Source organism: Heterodontus francisci, chromosome 2 (assembly GCF_036365525.1).
Source record: "Heterodontus francisci isolate sHetFra1 chromosome 2, sHetFra1.hap1, whole genome shotgun sequence".
Taxonomy (NCBI): domain Eukaryota; kingdom Metazoa; phylum Chordata; class Chondrichthyes; order Heterodontiformes; family Heterodontidae; genus Heterodontus; species Heterodontus francisci.
In genome coordinates, this window is record NC_090372.1 from 79,641,876 (window position 1) to 79,656,463 (window position 14,588).

At 43.4% G+C, this 14,588-nt stretch overlaps 1 protein-coding gene across 8 annotated transcripts in view; it reads right to left on the reverse strand.

The window, feature by feature from the left end:
- Positions 1 to 14,588, reverse strand: part of LOC137384908 (RNA-binding motif, single-stranded-interacting protein 3) — a 1,676,909-nt gene that overhangs the window by 258,294 nt on the left and 1,404,027 nt on the right. For all 8 annotated transcript variants that reach the window (XM_068059619.1, XM_068059634.1, XM_068059609.1 and 5 more), the window contains one exon: positions 1,984 to 2,063. In XM_068059619.1, the coding sequence (XP_067915720.1) occupies positions 1,984 to 2,063 (80 nt within the window). The remainder of the gene's footprint in view (positions 1 to 1,983; positions 2,064 to 14,588) is intronic.

Consider the following 14,588-nt stretch of genomic DNA (forward strand, 5'->3'; position numbering starts at 1 on the left):
GAATGAGGGACCCGGCATTGAGAAGGGGGTCCCAGTGACAGCCACCCTCATGCCCTTGCTGCCAACCCCCTCACACCCCCCTCCCCTGTGACCCCCACCCTGTGAGACCACTCCCATCCTGACCTATCTGTGGCCTGGGTCCAGGGCTGCTCCTGGGCCTCGGGTAGGTGCTCCACTGGCCTCCATGGTGGCACTGCTCTGTGAGAATTGCCAGCCTCTGATAGGCTGGCAGCTCTCCAACAGCAGGACTTCCATCACCGGGGTCCCTGATCCTGTGGAAGGCCTGCTGCTGTCCACTTAAGTGCCTGATTGGCACTAGATTTGTTGGGCCTCCCACAAAAGAGGCTGCGCGGGGTTCTCGGCGTCGCTTTTTCCAGGTGTCGAGACCCTCGTCGCCAGGATAAAATCCCAGCCTTCATCTAACCCACCTCGCTCCCGCCCCCACTGGCACTAAGTGGGGAAGAAACCTGTCTTCATATCAATTAAGGGCTCATCCCTGTGAAAACCTTAACTTTATTCAGTTTCCCAATACAGGTTTCTGACCCGAAAACAAACCTGGCTGCTGTTTCCCATCTCCACGGCAAAAATACAGCCCTAAAATTTGTCAAAATGAGAGGGTGATCAATTTGTGCTGTACTTTTTCCATATGCTTTGGTCATAAGAATTGGGAATAGTACTGATTAAATAAACAGGATCCAAAAAGAAGCTCTGCACTAAGTGTATTTGACTTTACCTGTGTACAGGTTTAGTGATAAATGACACTGCTTAATGTCACACAATACCATGGGCAAACAACCGCAAGTGGACCAGCTGCCAGCCTGCTCAGGCAGGGATAGAAAACAACAAACAGAACAAGGCAGAAACTAACAATCTATAACTTTAAAAAAGATATAGCACAGTGTTATTTTCTAATGTGGACTGAAGATTAAGGCGGTGAAACTGAAGATGGTGGCATGAGAAAGGTGATAATGAATCGGCAGCCCGTTTGACTGCAATGAAAATGAATATCAAGTGAGATATAAAACAGGCTGCTGATTCATTGGGTGGAATCTTATGAGACTCACAAAGGTAGGGTTGGGGGCAGGACCGGGAGGGAAATCAGAAAAGCCCATTTTGGGTTGGCGGGCCGAAGAGTTCCCACCTCCAGGTGATCTTGTCGGAGGCAGGTGAACAACAGCTACCCACCTGGCCCAAATAAGGGCCTATTGAGGGGAATGGGGAGGACTTGACTGGGATCTTCCCAACATTTGAGCGGCAGCTCTATGCCCCATGACAGGGCCGCAGGCAGGAAAGGCCATAGCTGTGGCCCAAATGATTCATCCGGAGGGGTTGCCCCTCAGCTCCGGGGGGCCACCTTGCTTCCGCCCTCATCAGTTTTGATTTTGATGCACGCCTCAGAGCATGCCTCCATTTTGAGGCACCCTTGCACTCTCCTTGCTGCCTGAGCAGCGCTCATCTCTCCCAGGGCCTTCCGCCTCAAGAACCAGCCCTCTATCCTTAATGGACGGAGTTCCTGGAGGCGGCCTCCTAATTAGCCGCCTCTGAGAAGATCATGCAGGCAAGCGGAACTCACAGACCATCAAGGACAGGAGCCGCCTTTGTCCCAGATGGACGAATATTTTCAAAGACAGTAAGATTCTGCTCTTTATTATCCTATTTATGCTACTGCCAATTCCATCCTCTAAGTTCCCATAACATCACATATTTAATCTGGGATTGAGGATGTCATCAAGCACAAATCAGACAAGAGATAATTAAGAATAATATTGCTATTATTTATATATATTGTGTAAAATGAGTGGGTGGGAATGATTATAATGCAAATAAACTCCACTTAAAGTTAAGAGAACAATAAACCATTCAAGCTTCAGAATTGCAATTCAAATTATCTAAATCCTTGATTTTTTTCACACACCCATCCACAATTCTCTATTAACTCTACCTCCCTGAATTATCAAAATCAAATAAGAGAAAAGATCATACCTGGCACACCTGGTGGCATTTTCAGATATTTTCCATTAAAATGTTGAATTACTACTTCACATTTCTCAGTGGACTCCATTCTAGATATACAAAAAAAAGGGGTTTAGTGGTACCTCTGTAATACAATGACTAACAGCCTTGGCACAAATACATTGCACTTTCCTCAGAATATACTTTCTATCCAAGAGCGTGAATGACATTTCACAACAGCTCTTTTTTATGGCAGACTTTGTACAGAAAGTGCTTCAGAGGAGCAATGCACCAGCAAAACTATGGACAATATAGAAGCATATATTAACTAAAAGCATGTCCTACAGTCACTTTGTCATCAGTCAATATGATGAATAATATTGACAATGGGACAATTTCCACCACCAACTGCTCTCCTGGAGTGAAGCACTCTCATTGTTGTACCTGGTAACTTCAGTCTGTTCCAAATCACTGACATGAAAAGTTTATACAATTAATTAGTGTCCATTAGCAAAGGCAAAACAACAGAAAGTGAGTGCAATTATTGACCATTTACCAACAGTATCTAGTCACTGTCAATCTATCTACAGAGCAAATCAAGGACAAGAGTATATATCAATTATGTATAAATTATGTGCTCTCCTTCATCAGGATACTGGTGCATTTGAGAGAGTTCAGAAAAGAATAGCAAGACAAGTTATGACAAAGAGACTCACAGACTATACTTGTTTTCAGGGGAGAAGTGGAGATCTTTAAACTGCTGAGGCATAGCAATGTAAAAACAACAACAACTTGCATTTATACAGCACCTTGAACATCGTATAACGTCCCAAAGAATTTCACAGTATCAGTATCAAACAAAATTCGAGACCAAGGGCTGGATTTTAAAACCATTCGGAGTCCGGATCAGAGGCAGGCAGATGCGCAATTTGGCGCCACTGGTCTCCATGCCAGGAAAGCGGTGGGCAGCCGGTTGAGACCTGGATCAATGTAAATGTTTTCACATCTTCATTAATACCTAAAAATTGTACCTCCCAACTTAAAAACTTTTCAGTAGGGGTTTGGCAATTTTCTCAGATAACTTCAGTTATCCCTGGAGAAACATTGTAAGTAGCCACTAAATAGAAAAATAAAAAGTTATTAGATTAGTTAAAAATACTTTCTTCTACAATTTAAAATCAGTAAGTCTTATTTTCATGAATGGTACAGAGTATGGGGAGGAATGTGTGTGGAGCTGAATTTCCAATGCTGGGGTACTTCAGTTTTCCACTCTTGATTATTAGGTGTTCTTCCTGGAAATCACATGCGCCACAGCACAAGTCAATTTCTTCAAGTGAGAAGTGGTAAGGAAAGAACTGGAATGTGTAAGGGTAAAAATATGCACAAATATCTACATTATAATCAATGCACAATTTTAAAAATATGTTTGTGGTCAATGATACCATGAAGTTGTAGGAAGAGTTGTACAGTGAAATCAATGTAAGGCATACTTTCAAAAAGGGTTATCATATGTAAACTCCTCCAACAAACTACCTCAAGAGTTGAACTGTACACTGTCAATTGCAGCTGTGTGAAGAATGCACTCCTTTTCTGCTAGAATTTCTCAATTAGTTGATCTGAAATTCCAGCAGATGTTATCAGCAATCTGGCACACGCTTGGCTTTACGTTGAGTGAAAACTTATCAGCCCTGAAAACAAGCAGCAGCACAAAGAAAGGAACACTGTTTTCAGTTCACCTTTCATGTGGTGCTCAGTTACCACAACTGGACCTTTTGTCCCTGTGAGGTAACTGAAATCTTATGGGACTCTGCCATTACATAACAACAGGCCAGTTGACATCCTCTCAAGTACCTGCTGTACATGCAGAGGGAGAGAAAAAAAAGTTAATACTGATCCTATGTTCAAAGTACCACAGAAACTCATCATAGCAAAATTCTTGATTTCCAATACAAAATTCTGTTCCATCAGCATTTCCCCTATATCTGGAGCCAGCTGGTTGAGTGTTGTTGACAGACTGATTGACGATGCAGAGAAATCAGCAAGTTTCACTTGAGTTACACCGAATAATCAAGTTAATCTGGAGCCAATGAAGTTTCAACATTTATTCGAAGCGCAACTTCAAATTTCTTCTATAAAGTGCAGTTTTCTCTTTTTCTCAAGGCTGTGTTGTCAACTTGTCTTGAAATGGTCTAAAAAGAATGGATACTGTTTCTAATAAATGAAGAGGAAAGAACAGTTAAAAACTGTGTATATTGAAAGTTTGGTGTTTAAGGTTGGAGTACTGGAGGGAGACTTTCAGTTTGGGAGCCAAGTGGCCATGATATCGGCAATGCTCCTGCTCAGTCCAGCAGTTGGGAGGCCTGAACTATTTTCAATTCCGGCCTCATTAACATTTTGCCAAACAGGAACCCTGCTGTAGTTCACTAGTTACGCGCAGCAAAAAATCAGCCAAGTGTAACATGCACCCAGCATTTAGGATTTAGACACTTCAGGCAGAACTCTCAGATTCAGTGGGGGCAAAATACTGGTAGTAGGATTGGTCACCTGCTACATATCACATCCAAATTTGACTTCAATAGAAAAGAAAATTGGGTGGGTGGTGTAACGGGCCTGTGATCCACTGCACCCATTTTACATAGTCGCCCAAGTTGAAAGTTTTGTCCTTAATTTTGTTTGCAGTTCATAAAGCAACAGTAATGGAGAAATTAACCAAATTGGGTTTCATTTTAATTCTGCTACTGCAAAATATTCCATTTGCTATCTCTCCCAGTGTAGATATGATATTTAAACAGTAACTGTAACAGACTCCATAACATACGAGTTGTGAAGTCGAGTCAGGTCTATGAGTATCTGAGAGAAGACTGGCTGCTTAATGACAGAGGTAATGCTTTCTGACCCTGAAACATTCTATTTTGGCACTGGAAGAGTCAGTATTATCTCGTGTCTCAGATGAGCAGAGCTCCTGCATAAATAATACATGCTTCCATATTAACGGCATGGAGAGCAGGGGAGGGTGGAGTGGAGCGTCCAGGTTGTTGAATGGTTGATGTTGATGGTGAAGATGCATTTTGTCGACTGCAGGGGTGGTGAGTGGATTAGATCAATACAGTGTGAAGATATTTGGCAAGGGCCTAAAAGGAAGGATGGAGTGCTGTCGACGTCGGGGAAATGTGGGGCAAATTGAGAGTACTGGCTAGCAGAGGGAATGGTCACAGTCAATGGGGGAAAATGGATTCTGTAGCGGGGGGACGGGAAGGCCAAGACTAATGGGTGGGTATTCGACAGCTTCATATGGAGGGGAACGTGACTCGGCAACAATGATCATTTCGATGCATGGAGGTTCAAGGATAAAAGTCAGCATGTCAATAGTAACGGGAGTAGGAACAGGGGGAGGGATGGTATGAATACATTGATGATTACACTGTGTACAGTAATGGGGCAAGGCTCAATGGTAATGGAGGGAAGGGTAATGGTAACATTGGGTGGGTCAAGGGTGATGGATTCAACCTGGAAGATTGCAGGAGGAGGTTGGAAGGTGGAGAGACTTGCCCTGAATTCCACGTGCACCATTTTCTCCAACGATAATGGGAACCATGTGGACACTCGAGGATTGCAAGGAGAGTGGGAGGAGGCAAACAACAGAAGGTGTGTCTTCTACCTGGCTGCAATTTGAAGGTAGATATAAGGGAGCTGTTCATTGCCTCGATGTTTCAGCTCACTAGCAACAGAGGGATGAATTGCCGCGCTCTGCTTTTTATTGTTCAGAAAAGCTACAGTGACATGGATCTCATACACCCAGTTTGTGTAGTACCACGGGAAGAAGAAGAAAGGAGGGCTCTTTTCCCTCAACCTATGATGCCTGAGCGCCTCCAACAGGCGGATCAGGAAGATGAGGGATGCTCCAAATGATAACACTGAGGAATGGCCATATCGAAGATGGGCACTGGCAGATCATCCCATCCTCAGGACAAGGACAAATTACCTTCAAATGTCAGAGAAGCATTGCCGGAGACGCCTAAGGATGTCACGTGAAATGGTCACAGAAATTTGTAGAATTCTGCAGCATGACCCACAGCTGCTCGGCTTTGGTGGGAATCATGTGCCAGTTGCCCTCAAGATGATAGCTGCACTCAATTTTTTCTCCAGCGACTCCTTTCAGGGATCCACAGGCACAGATGAGGCATCTCACAGTCTGTGACCCACAGAATCACAGAATGGTTACAACGCATCATTTTTGCACCGGCTATCTGAATGAGCAAGTCACCATGCCATTCCTCCACCTTCTCCCCGTAACCCTGCACATTCTTCCTTTTCAGATAACAGTCTAATTCCTTTTTGAATGCCTCGATTGAATCTGCCTCCATCACACTCTCAGGCAGTGCATTCCAGATCCTAACCACTCACTGCCTGAAGAGGTTTCTCCTCATGTCACTTTACTTCTTTTCCTAATCACTTCAAATCTCGTTCTCGATCCTTTCACGGGTGGGAACAGTTTTTCCCTATCTACTCTGCCCAGACCCCTCATGATTTTGAATATCTCTATCAATTCACCACTCAGCCTTCTCTTCTCCAAAGCAAACAGTCCCAACTTCTCCAATCTGTCTCCATACTTAAAGTTCCTCATCCTTGGAACCATTCTCATGAATCTTTTCTGTACTCTCTCCAATGCCTTCACATCTTTCATAAAAGGCAGTGCCCAGAACTGGGCGCAATACTCCAGCTGAGGCCGAACTAGTGTCTAGTACAAGTTTAACATAACTTCCTTGCTCTTGTAATCTATGCCCCTATTAATAAAGCCCAGGATACTGTATGCTTTACTAACTGTTCTCTCAACCTGTGATGCCATCTTCAATGACTTATGCACATACACCCCCAGGTCCCTCTGCTCTTGCATCCCAATTAGAGCTGTACCCTTTATGTTATATTGTCTCTTCATGTTCTTCCTACCAAATTGAATCACTTCACATTTCTCTGCATTGAACTTCATCTACCACTTGTCTGCCCATTCCACCAACTTGTCTATGTCCTTTTGGAGTTCTACACTATCCCCCTCACAATTCACAATTGTTCCAAGTTTCGGATCATTCGCAAACTTTGAAGTTGTGCCCTGTACACCAAGGTCTAGGTCATTAGTATATATCAGGAAGAGCAAGGGTCCCAACTCTGACCACTGGGGAACTCCACTACAAACCTTCCTCCAACTCGAAGAACATCCATTAACCAATACTCTCTGTTTCCTGTCATTCAGCCAATTTCATATCCATGTTGCTACTTTCACTTTAATTCCATGAGCTATAGCTTTGCTCACAAGTCTGTTGTGTGGCACTGTATCAAATGCCTTTTGGAAGTTCATGTACACCACAGTAACAGCATTGCCCTCAGCAACCCTTTCTGTTAACTCTTCAAAAAAACTCCAGCAAGTAAATTAAACAGGATTTTCCCTTAACAAATCCATGCTGGCTTTCCTTAATTAACCTGCATTTGTCCATATGACTATTAGTTTGGTCCCGAATGATTATTTATGGAAGTTTCCCCACCACCGAAGTTAAACTAACTGGCCTGCAGTTACTGGGCTTATCTTTACACCATTTTTAAAACAAGGGTGTAACATTTGCAATTCTCCAGTGCTCTGGCACCACCCAAGTCTAAGGAAGACTGGAAAATTATGGCCAGTGCCTCCGCAGATTGCACTCTCACTTCCCTCAGTATCCATGGATACAACTCATATGGTCCTGGTGCTTTATCCACTTTAAGTATAGACAGCCTATCTAATACCCCCTCATCAATTTTAAAATCCTTCTCGTGTATTAATTACTTCCTCTTTCAATGAGGCCTGGGTTGCATCTTCTTCCATGAGAAAGATAGATGTAAAGTATTCATTTAATATCTCAGCTATTCCCCCTGCTTCCATGCGTAAATCCCCCTTTTGGTCCCTAATTGGCCATACTCCACCTTTTACCACCCTTTTACTATTTATATGCCTATAGAAGACTATAGAAGACTGATGTCCAAGGGGGAGTATTTGCAAGAGTGGTTGGGGAGGGTTTAAACTAAAATGGCGGGGGGATGGGAACCTTTGCAAGGAGTCAGAGGAGGGGGGAATCAAAGACAAGAACAAAAGACAGTAAGGGGAATAAGAAAAGTGATAGGCAGAGAAATCAAGGGCCAGAATCAAACAGGGCGACAGTGAAAAATAGTGGGAAGGGGCCAAGTAAAGTTAGAAAGATAAACCTTAAGGCCTTGTGCCTTAACGCGCGGAGCATTCGCAAGAAAATGGATGAATTAATCGCGCAAATAGATGTAAACGGGTATGATATAGTCGGGATTACGGAGACATGGCTGCAAGTTGACCAGGGAAAGGAAATGAACATACAGGGGTAGTCAGTATTTAGGAAGGACAGGAAAAAAGCAAAAGGCAGTGGAGTTGCATTGCTGGTTAAAGAGAAAATTAACGCAATAGTGAGGAAAGATATTAGCTCTGAAGATGTGGAATCTGTATGGGTAGAGCTGAGAAACACTAACGGGCAAAAAACGTTAGTGGGGGTTGTATATAGATCCCCAAACTGCAGTGGTGATATTGGGAATGGCATTAAACAGGAAATTAGAGATACATGTGATAAAGGAACATCTGTAATTATGGGTGACTTTCATCTGCATATAGATTGGGCAAATCAAATTAATCACAATACCGTAGAGGAGGGATTCTTGGAGTGTATACAGGATGGTTTTCTGGACAAATACTGTGAGGAACCAACTAGAGAACAGGCCATCCTAGACTGGGTATTGTGTAATGAGGGAGGAATAATTGACAATCTAGTTGTGCAAGACCCCTTGGGGATGAGCGACCATAATATGATAGAAGATGGAGAGTGACGTAGTTGATTCTGAGACGAGGGTCCTGAACTCTAGTAAAGGAAACTATGAATTTGCCCAGGCATGCGCCATGGAGAGGTCACTCCATAGTTGCCTCACAGCGACTGATCCACTGACCACCTCCAGGCGCGTATCCATTGTCTCTCGAGATAAGGAGGCCCAAAAGAAAGAAAGAAAGAAGAAGAGTTGGCTATGATGGATTGGAAAATGTTACTTAAAGGGATGACGGTGGAAAGGCAATGGCAAACATTCAAAGAGCGTGTGGATGAACTGCAACAATTGTTTGTTCCCATCCGGCACAAAAGTAAGGTGGGAAAGGTAGCCAAACCATGGCTTATAAGTGAAATTAGAGATGGCATTAGATCCAAGGAAGAGGCATATAAATTCACCATAAAAAAACAACGAACCTGAGGATTGGGAGCAGTTTAGAATTCAGCAAAGGAGGACAAAGGGATTGATTAAGGAGGGGAAAATAGAGTACGAGAGCAAGCTTGCGGGGAACATAAAAACTGACTGTAAAAGTTTCTATAGGTATGTGAAGAGAAAAAGACTGGTGAAGACAAATGTACAGTCCCTTACAGTCAGAAACAGGGGAATTTATTATGGGGAACAAAGAAATGGCTGACCAACTAAATGCATACTTTGGTTCTGAATTCACAAAGGAGGACACAAATATCATACCAGAAATGTTGGGGAACACAGGGTGTAATGAGAGAGAGGAAATGAAGGAAATCAGTATGAGTAGAGAAATGGTGTTGGGGAAAATGATGGGATTGAAGGCCGATAAATCCCCAGGGCCTGATGGCATGCATCCCAGAGTACCTAAGGAAGTGGCCCTAGAAATAGTGGATGCATTGGTGGTCATCTTCCAAGATTCTATAAACTCTGGAACAGCTCCTATAGATTGGAGGGTAGCTAATGTAACCCCACTATTTAAAAAGGGAGGTAGAGAGAAAGTAGGGAATTATAGACCAGTCAGCTTGAAGCGGTAGTGGGGAAAATTCTAGAGTCCATTATCAAAGATTTTATAGCAGAGCATTTGGAGAACAGACTCAGCATGGATTTACGAAAGGGAAATCATGCTTGACAAATCTACCAGAATTCTTGAGGATGTAACTATTAGAGTTGATGAGGGGCAGCCAGTGGATGTGGTTTATTTGGACTTTCAGAAGGCTTTCGACAAAGTACCACATAAGAGATTAGCATGTAAAATTAAAGCGCATGGGATTGGGGGTAGTGCATTGTGATGGATAGAAAATTGGTTGGCAGATAGGAAACAAAGATGGGTCTTTTTCCAAATGGCAGGCAATGACTAGTGGGATACCGCAGGGATCGGTGCTAGGACCGCAGCTATTCACAATATAGATTAATGATTTAGATGAGGGAACTAAATGTAATATCTCCAAATTTGCAGATGACACAAAACTGGGTGGGAGGGTGAGTTGTGAGGAGAATGTAGAGAGGCTTCAGGGTGATTTGGACAAGCTGAGTGAGTGGCAAATGCATGGCAGATGCAGTATAATGGGGATAAATGTGAAGTTATCCACTTTGGTAGCAAAAACAGGAAGGCAGGTTATTATGTGAACGGCTATAAACTGAGAGAGGGGAATATGCAACGAGACCTGGGTGTTCTCGTGCACCAGTCGCTGGTGTACGAGAAGATAAGCGTGCAGGTCCAACAGGCAGTAAAAAAGGCAAATGGTATGTTGGCCTTCATAGCTAGACGATTTGAGTACAGGAGTAGGGATGTCATGCTGCAATTTATACAGGACCTTGGTGAGGCCACACCTGGAATATTGCGTGCAGTTTTGGTCTCCTTATCTGAGGAAGGATGTTCTTGCTATAGAGGGAGTGAAGCAAAGGTTTACCAGACTGATTCCTGGGATGGCGGGACTGACGTATGAGGAGAGATTGAGTCGGTTAGGATTATACTCGCTGGAGTTCAAAAGAGTGAGAGGGGATCTCATAGAAACCTATAAAATTCTAACAGGACTTGACAGGGTAGATGCAGGAAGGATGTTCCCGATGGTGGGGGAGTCCAGAACCAGGGGGTCATAGTCTAAGGATATGAGGTAAACCATTCAGGACTGATATGAGGAGAAATTTCTTCACCCAGAGAGTGGTGAACCTGTGCAATTCACTACCACAGAAAGCAGTTGAGGCCAAAACATTGTATGTTTTCAAGAAGGAGTTAGATATAGCTCTTGGGTTTAAAGGGATCAAAGGATATGGGGCGAAAGCGGGAACAGGTTACTGAGTTGGATGATCAGAATGTAATGGGTGATCAACTGTATTCATGTGGCCATGATCATAATGAATGGTGGAGCAGGCTCGAAGGGCCGAATGGCCTACTCCTGCTCCTATTTTCTATGTTTGGGGATTCCCTTTAATGTTAGCTGCCAGTCTCTTTTTCATACTCTCGCTTTGCTTCTCTTATTTGCTTTTTCACTTCCCCCCTGCATGGTTCTCCATTGTATTATCTACCTGTCATCTGTCATACGCACACATTTTCTTCTTCATCTTCATCTCTCGTTCTTTTGTCATCCAGGGAGCTTTGGATTTATTTGCCCTACCTATCCCCATCAAGGGAATATACCTTGACTGTGCCCGAAATATCTCTTCGTTGAAGGTAGCCCACTGTTCAGCTGCTGTTTTTCCTTCCAACCTTTCATTCCATTTTATTCAGCTCAGATCCGTTCTTACCCCATTGAAATTGGCTTTCGCCCAGTTAATTAATCTTACACAAGATTGTTCTTTGTCCTTTTCCATAACCAACCTAAACCTTATGATACAATGATCACTGTCACCTAAAGTTGTCCTACTGATATTTGATCCACTTGACCCAACTCATTCCCAAGAAACAGGTCCAGCAGTGCCTCCCCTCTCATTGGACTGTAAACATACTGCTATAGAAAATTTTCCTGAACACACTCTAGGAACTCTTGACCCTCTCTGCCCAAAGAGGTGACCGATGCCCTTTTTCAACATGCCAATGATTTCATCTACTTATCTGTAGAGGAGGACAGCCAGGCAACAAGGTCTGCGGCCTTCGGCACCATTGCTCATTTCCCTAGAATGTAAGCAGTGATCAACTGTATTCATGTAGCCATAAGAGCTCCCTGGGACCAGCCTGCTGTCTTTGTCAATCGCAAAGGTTTCCTGTCTTTAGACGTAGAGCTGGCTTGCGACCACAGGAGAAGAATCATGCATGTTTACGCACGTTTCCCAGGGAGTTGTCATGATTCCTACATTTTGAGAAACTCCCAGCTGCCAGCAGTTTTCGAGGAAACAGCCAAAATGAATGGATGGATCCTGGGTGACAAGGGTTATCCACTTTTTTAATGGTTGATGACACCAGTGCATCATCCCCAAAGCGCTGCTGAAGCGAGGTGCAATGTTGCTCATGCATCCACCAGAGCCATTATTGAACACACCATTGACATGTTGAAAATGCAATTCTGTTGCCTTGATCTTTCTGGAGGGGCTCTTCAGTACGTGCCACAGACAGTGTTACCAATAATCGTTGTCTGCTGTGCCTTGTACAACCTTGCAATTAGATGCACCAACATTCTGCAAGCAGAGGAACAGCAGGAACACCAGTCCTCCTCAGATGAGGATGATTATGAAGACAGTGTGGAGGAAGGCAACTATAACAATGATGCCATCATCAATATAACAGCCATGGAGAGACATGCAAGGGACATCAGGAGAACTCAATTTATGCATGTTTCAACCAACAGTAAGCTACATCATCAAGGAACATTGGGAGGAGAAACATAACAATTCCCCACAGAAATTCCCTTTTGCATGAGGTCTTATTCAACTCTTGATTTCTTTGTCAATGAAGAAATCCAACATCACCTGAAGAAGTGAGTGTTTAAAGATGCATCATCAAAACTGAAACCAAGCTCATGGTCTACCGTGCAGTCGTGATCCCTACCTTGCAGTATAGGGCTGAAACATGAACAACGTATAGGAGGCACCTCAAAGCACTGGAGTCATTTCATCAATGCTGCCTGCAGAAGGTCCTACATATCAAGTGGGAGGACAGGCACACCAACATCAATGTTCTCTCACAAGCAGACACCACATGCATCATGGGTATGATTTTCCACCATCAGCTTTGTTGGGTTGCTCATATAGTTCAGATGTCAGATACCAGGCTCCCATAGCAGGTCTTCTTCTCCCAGCTCAGGCAGGACAGACATACCAGAGAAGGAGAGAAGAAGCGCTTCAAGGATGTGCTGAAAGCCAACATGAAGAAATGCAACATTGACATCAACTCCTGGGAGACCATCGCCCTGGACTGAACCAGATAGCGGCAGAGTCTGTGGGAAGGATCCCAGCATTTTAAGATTCAATGACGACAAACTGAAAAGGAAAAGTAAGAGGTGGAAAGAACAAGCCATGACCCCCAAACTAATAATACACGACCAGACATCCCACATGACAACAAATGTCCTACATGCCATGAAGACTGCAAATCCCGAATCGGCCTCATCAGCCATCTTCGGACTCACAGAAGACAATCATCCTCGCCTGCGATTGGCATTTGAAATCATCTACAGGTTACACTGAATGTGACGACACACCACTGCAAGCAGCATTAAAATTATGACTGTAGAGAACAAAAGTAAGGCATGACAGTATTGGAAAAAGTTATTAATCATCAATAGGAAAACAGCCATGATTGAAGAGTGAAGGCTCAAATTCCAATGAGATATGGACAATGGGCATTTCCGGAAATGCTTTGTAAGCAACACTGCATTCCTGCCATAGACCTCCAAAAAACTTCTTTGTATCCATCTGTAACCAAGCAAAACACTACCGAGACTGGATCAAATTTTGCATGAAATAAAAATGTTTGAATAAATGTTTGCATTATACGTGCCACTTTCATGCTCAAAACTATTTCAATTTTATCATGAAAACCCGAGATGCCAAATAGGAAATATTAGTTTTATCGGTTGGAATCTTGTCTTAGACTTTTACTGGAAATTTTTATAAATACCTTTTTTAAAAAAGTAAACTGGCAGCCAAGATGGCCACTGCAATTTACATGTGAAACACCAAAAGATTAGACTGGCGCCAACATGACTGACTCAACCTAGCCAGAACAATGGGGTGCTCTCTGATTAAATTACCTGAAATGGCCTTATCAACACAGTTGTCAGAGGCCATCGATAACCACTGACTTTGAAAGAGCCAACCCCCAACAAATGTGACTGGATAGCTTGTAGGGTAGAGCCTGAATCTCAGAGAAGATACCAGAAGGACCTCATTAAAACACAAAGAGGTTTGATAATGCCATGTGACTGCTGGTGGAGCTCTGGAAAGACCGTACGCTTTGTGAGACAGAAAGCAGAGGGAAGTAACTGAAAAGCCATCCATGGAGCAGCTCTCTCTCTCTCCAGTAAAGATCCAGAGAAGAAACGGCTGCAACTGTTAAAGCCTCAAGCCTACAGACCGCCATAGCCAGCAGTCAGGGGACAAGGATCGAACCCCGTCTTCTACCTTCCGGAGCCCTGATAAGCAAGCCCGCAACTGTGCACATAGCCCAGCGAAGACATCAGAACTACAATTTCATGTGAGGACTCTGGGACTTATTTAAATTCCACTTATTCCGGACTCTACTCCAATCACCAAAGCTGTGTGAATGTGTGCGTGAATGCGTAGCGTCTTTTTAATAATTTTAACCAGTTTAGAGTCTGAAGAGTAATAAACTTACATCTTTCTTGTTTAAACTTAAGAAAATCTGTCTG